This window comes from Triticum urartu, chromosome 1A (genome assembly GCF_056163025.1).
Source record: "Triticum urartu cultivar PI428250 chromosome 1A, HENAU_Tu73, whole genome shotgun sequence".
Classification (NCBI taxonomy): domain Eukaryota; kingdom Viridiplantae; phylum Streptophyta; class Magnoliopsida; order Poales; family Poaceae; genus Triticum; species Triticum urartu.
This window is the reverse complement of record NC_141873.1, coordinates 400,193,716-400,202,394: the sequence shown is the minus strand read 5'-3', so window position 1 is coordinate 400,202,394 and position 8,679 is coordinate 400,193,716. Positions and strand designations below refer to the sequence as shown.

Here is an 8,679-nt window from a genome sequence, read left to right as displayed (position 1 = left end):
CGAGTGGGATCAGAACCGGTGGGGGCACGCCAAATTGCACCCACTGGGTGTAGTCCCCGAGACCACAGTCGACTACTGGCAGTCGGCTGGGGTCTGAGCAGTTTTTTTTGAGTTGAGTCTTAGTCAGTAGGGGCACGCCAAGTGCACCTGCTGGGTGTAGCCCCTGAGACCGCAGTCGATTGTGTGCAGTCGGCTAAGGTCTAAGCGAACTTCTTTAGGTTTTATTCACTCAGAAGTAAACAACCTTTGGTCTTGTTGACTAATCCGTCTTTTGCCTTCTGCAGAAGTCATGCACTCTTATTTCTAAGTTTGCTGAACTTGAGGAGAAGCAGAGGCAACTCAACCTCGACTTGGAATTAGCCCAGCAGAATCTGAAGAAAGCTCAAGACAAAGCCGTTGGTATGGAAGGTAACTGACTGTCGACTGACTTTCAATACATTTCTTTGATCTCTTCTTTGATTCGATTGCTTCTTTGGCAGAGAAAATGAAGTTGGCTCTGGAGAAGAAGGACTCGGACCTCGCCGCCGCGCAAAAAGGAGCCCAAGATAAAACTGCTCTCGCAGACCAGAAGCTTGCTTCAATCGGAATGCTGGAAGAAGAGGTGACCGAACTGAAATCTTGTCTTAATGAAGCTAATCGTGAAGTGACCAGTCTGAAGAAGGACAAGGTCGCCCTGAATGAAAAGCTGGAGTCTGCGATCCGCAAGAGGAATGACACGGAAGCATATCTGAGGACTCTTGCCAAGAAGCTTTATCTCACGCTGGAAGGTATTTCTTTTAATTCGACTGTGTTGATCCTTGCGGTCGGATCTTGCTCGGTCGATTGACTAATTTTTTGCTGCAGAATTCTGTCAAGACTTCGACGAGGAAACTGGAAGGGTCGAGACGGGTCTGGACCCTATCGCTTCTCCAGTCTGCGATGAAACTGCAATGAACGTGCTCCGACTGGAGTCCCGTATCACCAGCGCCATAAGCTACCTCGCGCGCCTGAAGGAGGTAGTCTCCCGAATCAACTCATCGCTTTGGCCGGGGCCGATGCTTCAGAATGACCTGGAATCCTTGATGACTCGACTGAACGAGATCCCTGACCGAGTGCAAGAATGGAAGAAATCCTCCGCCCGGTGTGGTGCTGATGTGGCGCTGTCCTTGGTGCGAGTCCATTGCAAGGAAGCTCGTGAAGACAAGCTGGCTGCGATCAAAGTCGCTAACACCAAAAAGCATGACTTCCAGTCCTTCATGGAGACTTTCATTGCTGCTGCCACTCGGATCGCTGATGGGATCGACCTGGACTCATTTGTGGCGCCTGCCAGCCCTCCTCCGGCCGAGTGAACAAACTTATGAAACTTGAATCTGCTTTAAATTTTCCTCGGAATGCCGAGTGATTGCTGTAACCGTTGAACTTCTTCAGGCTTGATGCACGAGCACTTTTGATTTTCTGCTTGGAACTTTTAGGATTTATCTGAATTTGGTTTATCTCCGAATGTGCTTGTGTTTTCCTTCGAATGGAGTTTGCTCACTACTTGGAATAGTCTTTATGCTGGAGACGCAGCTCTGAGGTGGGCGGCTCCAGTCGAACCGCGCTTCGTCATCCTCACGGATAGGGATGGAGCGGACGTTGTATTTGTGTCATAGCTCCAAAGGAGAAGGTTGCAGTCGACCTGCACCTCCTCGTCCTTGCGGATAGGGATGGAGCGGATGTTGTACTTGTGTCGTAGCTCCGAAGGAGAAGGTGGCAGTTCACCTGCACCTCGTCATCCTTGCGGAGAGGGATGGAGCGGACATTGTACTTGTGCCGTAGCTCCAAAGGAGAAGGTTGCAGTCGACCTGCATCTCGTCATCCTTACGGATAGGGATGGAATGGACATTGTACTTGTGCTGTAGCTCTGAAGGAGAAGGTTGCAGTCGACCTGCACCTCGTCGTCCTTGCGGATAGGGATGGAGCGGACGTTGTACTTGTGCCGTAGCTCCAAAGGAGAAGGTTGCAGTCGAACTGCACCTCGTCATCCTTGCGGATAGGGATGGAGCGGACATTGTACTTGTGCCATAGCTCTGAAGGAGAAGGTTGCAGTCGACCTTCACCTCGTCATCCTTGTGGATAGGGATGGAGCGGACATTGTACTTGTGTCGTAGCTCTGAAGGAGAAGGTTGCAGTCGACCTGCACCTCGTCATCCTTGCGGATAGGGATGGAGCGGACGTTGTACTTGTGGCATAGCTCCGAAGGAGAAGGTTGCAGTCGACCTCCACCTCGTCATCCTTGCGGATAAGGATGGAGTGGATGTTCACGAATACTGGACTGCAGCTAAGACCCCCGAGTGAGAAGGCTGCTCTCCACTCGGTAGGATTTTTTTAAACTTAGGCGAGTACTGGACTGCAGCTAGGTCTCCTAGTGAGAGAACTTTAGGCGAGTGCTGGACTGCAGCTAAGCCCCCGAGTGGGAGGGTTGCTCTCCACTCGGTAGGATTTTTTCAAACTTAGGCGAGTGCTGGACTGCAGCTAAGTCTCCTAGTGAGAGAACTTAGGCGAGTGCTGGACTGCAGCTAAGCCCCCGAGTAGGAGGGTTGCTCTCCACTCGGTAGGATTTTTTCAAACTTAGGCGAGTACTGGACTGCAGCTAAGTCTCCTAGTGAGAGAACTTAGGCGAGTGCTGGACTGCAGCTAAGCCCCCGAGTGGGAGGGTTGCTCTCCACTCGGTAGGATTTTTTTCAAACTTAGGCGAGTACTGGACTGCAGCTAAGTCTCCTAGTGAGAGAACTTAGACGAGTACTGGACTGCAGCTAAGCCCCCGAGTGGGAGGGTTGCTCTCCACTCGGTAGGATTCTTTCAAACTTAGGCGAGTACAGGACTGCAGCTAAGTCTCCTAGTGAGAGAACTTAGGCGAGTGCTGGACTACAGCTAAGCCCCCGAGTGGGAGGGTTTCTCTCCACTTGGTAGGATTCTTTCAAACTTAGGCGAGTACTGGACTGCAGCTAAGTCTCCTAGTAAGAGAACTTAGGCGAGTGCTGGACTGCAGCTAAGCCCTCGAGTGGGAGGGTTGCTCTCTACGTAGGATTCTTTCAAACTTAGGCGAGTACTGGACTGCAGCTAAGTCTCCTAGTGAGAGAACTTAGGCGAGTGCTGGACTACAGCTAAGCCCCCGAGTGGGAGGGTTGCTCTCCACTTGGTAGGATTTTTTCAAACTTAGGCGAAACGGATTCGCAACTAAGCCCACCCACTAGGGGATTTCAGAAGTAAATAAGAACAACACAATCGAATGAGAGGACCGTAAGCTCTTGTCTTTGATAAACAAATTACAAAAGGTGCCTCTTATTACATTTTATTCGAATGAGTGCTTAAGTATAAAAGGGGCGGAGCAGCTCTGCGTTCCAAGCTTGTGGCTTGTCTTACTGATGCTCAATACTGTAAAGATGGTATGCTCCGTTGTGGAGAACTTTGGTGATGATGAAGGGGCCCTCCCAAGTCAGGGCAAGCTTGTGTGGTTTCTGTTGATCCACTCGAAGAACCAGGTCTCCTTCTTGAAAGGATCGACCCCTCACATTTCTGGCGTGGAATCGACGCAGGTCTTGCTGATAAATGGTCGAGCAGATCAAGGCCATCTCTCTTTCCTCCACTAAGAGATCGACTAAATCTTGCCGGGCCTTCTCTGCTTCCTTTTCGGAGAAGAGCTCAACTCGGGGTGCATTGTGAAGTAGATCACTTGGCAGAACAACTTTGGCTCCATAGACTAAGAAGAAACACTACAAAAAAATACACTTCCGTGATGATATGTGTTTGTCACAGTAGGTCGGTTTTTTTGTCATGCATGTACATCTATGACAAATTTATGACAGAATCAAGATAGTCATACCTGTGCTGTCGTAGAAGTGTGTCACACCCTAGCTAGTCCATGCATTAGAGTGTGCATCATGTTTATTTTTCATCAGAAACTTGAAATGGGGAAGGCAGAACCCCCAGCACCCCTCTTGAAATCAACTAGGATTTACTAAAAATAATTTCAATGAACCTGAAATGACCTTCTAAAATGTTCACCCTCTTTGCCTTGGGTTAGAACCTCTGGCAAAATAGGTGCACAATTTTCTAGGTCAACAAAAGGTCACTGGATTAAATCATATGTATGTTGCCTTTGGACATTTAAATGCTAATAAATATTTTAAATGTTCAAATAATTCTGGAATTAAGTCAGGGCTGTTAGGAATAATCCCAACAGAGCCCACAATTATTTTCAGGATTTTAGAAAGTGCCTAGGTATTTTAAATAAAGCCCTAAAGCTACAGAAAAAAAATAGAAAAGAAAACAAAAAAACAGAAAAACTTACCTGGCGCCACCTACCAGGCCCACCTGCCGGCCCAGCCCAGCCACCCCGCCAGCGAGCAGCTTGGCTTGGCCAAGCAGGCAGGTGCTCGACGGCGAGCACCGCATGCGCGCCACGCAGGTGCCGCCGCCTCGCCGCTCCCCTCGTCGACCTGTCGACGTGGGACGAACTCCCTTGCATCCCCCGACCTCGCAGACACCACACTTTCCCCCTGGTCCCTCTCCATCGCTCTTCCTCCGCCATGGCCGACGCTGCCGTGCTCGCGCCACCATGAAACCGCGTCCACCGTCGTCCCCGTGTTGCACCACCGTGTCCATCCTCTCCGCCATCGTCGACTCCGTCGAGCAGCTGAGCCCCGAGCGCTCACACGCTCTGCAACGTCTTCTTCGACCTCATCTTCACCGAGCATCGCCGGAGATCCCTTTCAACGTCGCCGCCGCATCGACTCGTCCCCGACCGCGCCGTCTGCCTCTACGTGATCGCCGTGAGCTGCTGCACCTCCCCATCCTCCCCGTTCTTCTTCTCGTGCACCACAACGAGCACACGAAGCTCACCCGCACGCGCCACCGTGGAGCTCGTCGCTGACGTGTCTCCGGCCAAACACCGGCCACGCCACCTAGTCTAACTACTTCACTGCATCCCTAGGGGCATAACGCACCTCACCACACGCCTCGCCGTGCCCCGTAGCCTCGGGCTCACTTTTGCCCGACTCCGGCGACCGCAAGGCTCGTCACCGATGACGTTTCCGGCCACCCCGAGCCCAACCACCACCACCAAACGCCGCGGTTCGTTCCCAGCTACCCGTAGCTGCTCTCCGTGCATCAATTGGTGCCCTGTGGGCGATTTCCGCAGCGCGCCACTGCGTCTGGCCTCGCCGGTGGCTAAACACTGGCAGGTTTTGACCCGCTGACCGGCGAGGTTGACCTGCTAACGTGGGTTGACCTCCCCCCTCTGTCTCACCAACATGCGGGCCCTGCCCGACTAATTACTTTGTTAGTGCTAACTAAATAGGTTAGTTAATTAGTATAGTCACTGACTAGTGGGCCCTGCCAGTCAATTAGGCTAACTAAACGTAGTTAGTGCACAGAGACACTGACCAGTGGACCCCATCAGTCAGGTTTGACCTGGACTGGCGCCTTTGACCTGCTGACGTCACCCTGACGCGCGCAGTAATTGATTTTCTAGATTTATTCTTATTCAGGAAATTCCAGAAAATAGTTCAAACTTCAAAAATTCATAGAAATTCAACCATAGCTCCAAATGAGATAAATTATATATGAAAAATTATCAGAAAAATTCAATCTATCCATCTGTAATGGTTTCATGCATGACAAAACAAGTTTACCTTGCTGTTTAAGCAGAATAAGGAAATGCACTATAAATGCCATGTTTAATGAGCTAATATTTGAATCTTTTATTCAAATGGGTTCATCCCTTCCTATTTTAGCTTGCATTAGGCCAAGACACAATCATATTGCCATGTCATAGCATGCATCATATTGTTGCATATCGTCATGTGTTGATTGTGTTCCGATGTGTTCTTCGTGGTAGGTTCTGCCTCCGAGGATATTCACGAGTATCCAACTGAAGGGCAGTATCCCGTTACCACTCCATCAGGCAAGCAACCATTGATCATTCCGATACAACCCATGTTCTCGCTCCTGCTCTTGTTTACTGCATTAATACATCGCGATTCAAACTGATGTGTGCTACGGTAGTTGAACCCTTATCCTCTGCATGACCTGTCATTGCCACAGTAACTAGATGAAACCCACTAGCATGTGTAGGAGTTGATTGAGCCATGTATGTGATTCCTACCTTGCTATGCCTGCTATGCTTAGAGTTGAGTCAGGTCTGGTTCATCTGGGTGATGAGCTAGAGTGAAATGCTTATGTCGGTAATATGAGGGATGTATTGAACATGTTTTGGTAAAGGTATCGATGAGAGGCCATGTAGGAGTACATGGTGGGTTGTTTCATTGAGGCCGTCCATAAGAACTGAGATCTGTATGTGTGATTGAAGATGCAGTTACTACCGTACATTGGGCCCGAAACCAATGGACCCTCTCGGCTTCTTAATCACCCTAGTACTCTGTCCAGGAGTTGCAGTTAGTTTCTGGTGTTTGTAGGTTATGTGTTGGCGGCCGTGCGTAGCGCTGACCCTAGGGGTGGGCTATGTTGCGGTAGATACACCATGGCACGGTGTACCGAGTCACCCGTTTGGTGTCTCGGGAACCCTGTTCACATCGTTCGGGGCCGTATGTGGAAACCTCGGCCGGACTCCCTGTGGATGGAACCTGGATAGGCGATAAACCTGGACTAGAGACTTAAGTGTTTAGGTAGGCCGTGGCTGACACCCTCGCTGGGCTTCCGCTTGAAGGTAGCCGAGTACATGTCGTGTAAACGGCGGTAAGTGGTGAAAGCGTGTATGACGAAGTACACCCCTGCAGGGTATAACCTATTCGAATAGCCGCGTCCACGGTAAAGGACTACTTGGTTGCCTATACAGTTCATAGACAAGTCAATGGATACTATTAAAAGAATCAAGATAAGTGTGAGTACCGAGGATGGCCCTCTCGTAGGATGACGAGGGAGGATCCCCGGTGGAGTATTGTGTTGGTGAGTAGTGGACTCCTGTACGAAAACTATTTTACTGGTGGAGTTCCGTAGGATAGCTTAGCCAAGAGTCAAAGCTGGCTTGCTGCATCAACCCCACCGCCTTCTTGAGAATAAGCATGTATAGTAGGTTCTGATGTAAGACTTGCTGAGTACCTTTGTACTCATGTTTGATTATTTATTGTTTTCAGACGACAACACTGCCCCCTCCGATGGGTTTTATGTAGACCTTGACGTCGACGAGTGACTAGCCACCCAGGTGGTGATCCTGGCCATGGAGGGCCCTATGTAGATAGACAGGCTTCGAGAAGCCTTCTTTCTTTCTAGAGTCTGTACTCAGACTAGTTGCTTCCGCATGTGCTTGCATGTTTGTATGACTTGAGTGTCGGGTCATGTGACCCCTATCTGTATGAACATGTTATGTATGGCTCTCTGGAGCCTTTAAATAAAGTACTTGAGTTGTAGTGTTTTGTTGTGATGCCATGTTGTATGTACTCATATCGGGCATATTGTGTGTATGATTGAAATGCTTGGTATGAGTGGGATCCGACAATCTAGTTGTTTATCCTTGGCAGCCTTTCTTATGGGGAAATGTAGTCTAGTGTTCCTCGAGCCATAGTAGTCCACTACAGCCCGGTTCACCGGAGTCCTGCTAGCCCAGCACTACTGTTCAGGACACTTGACTGGCCGGCATGTGTTTCACTTCGTCCCTATGTCTGTCCCTTCGGGGAAATGTCACACGGTGACTTCCGGAGTCCTGCCTAGCCTGCTACAGCCCGGGGTTCCCCGGAGTCCTGTTAGCCCAGTGCTACAGCCCGGAATCACTCGTTGATGACCGACATGTTCGATGTGATTCATGTATGCCTGTCTCCATAGGTCTGTTCCGCTTTGGGTTCACGACTAGCCATGTCGGCCCGGGTTCTCTGTCATATGGATGCTAGCGACACTATCATATACGTGAGCCAAAAGGCGCAAACAGTCCCGGGCCATGGTAAGGTGACACCCGTGGGATACTGTGCGTGAGGCCGCAAAGTGATATGAGGTGTTACCGGCTAGATCGATGTGACTTGGAATCGGGGTCCTGACAGCGTTGGCATCAGAGCCGGACTGCCTGTAGGTTCGTTGAGCCAAACTGGTCGATGTCGAGTCTAGAAATGCTCTAGTTATATGTAGGGGAATTGATTGTGGGAGGGAACGTAAGGTTCTTTTACTCCTTTACCTATGCCTCTGATCTGAGTCATTCTCTCCTCATTCAACGTGGGTTAAGGACTAGGCTCTCTTCCTCTATCAGGTTCACGTGTTACTAATCCGTAGTAGCTTATAGGATTGTTGTTACAAGTCCCAGTTCAGTTTCTACTATTCTTAGTATGTTGCTAATTGAATCAGAACCTTGATATGATGTTGTTGAGTGGTATTGTGAACTGTGTGGATGTCTCAAATCTTTTTCTGAGCATTTACAGCCGTTATGCTGTCCAATTTTCCCTAGAAATTCTAATGTCTTTGCATTGTGGTTGTGCTTTCAGATGGCCAACCGTCCTCAAAACCAAGTGGTTCGCCTGACCAGGTGCCTCGACGTGCCCGGTCATACTGCTATGTTAGTCCGGGTCATGATCGAGACAGGTTACCGTTGGTATTCCGAATACACTGTCAAAGAGCAGTTCCGCGACTTCAACCAAAGACAGTATTTCTGCACCGTCAGGATATTTCCTTCTTATCCTGGATCTACCGAGCCCCTTCACTGTTCCTATGGACTCG

The 8,679-nt window shown here is 49.7% G+C and overlaps 1 protein-coding gene across 1 annotated transcript; it reads left to right on the top strand.

The window, feature by feature from the left end:
* The first annotated feature begins 478 nt into the window (after positions 1-478).
* LOC147991415 (uncharacterized) lies at positions 479-1,328 on the top strand. The gene is made up of 2 exons (XM_087538547.1): positions 479-767; positions 844-1,328. Exons 1-2 carry the CDS (start codon positions 485-487, stop codon positions 1,326-1,328), a joined length of 768 nt encoding a protein of 255 aa, XP_087394673.1. The 5' UTR covers positions 479-484.
* The last annotated feature ends 7,351 nt before the right edge of the window (positions 1,329-8,679 follow it).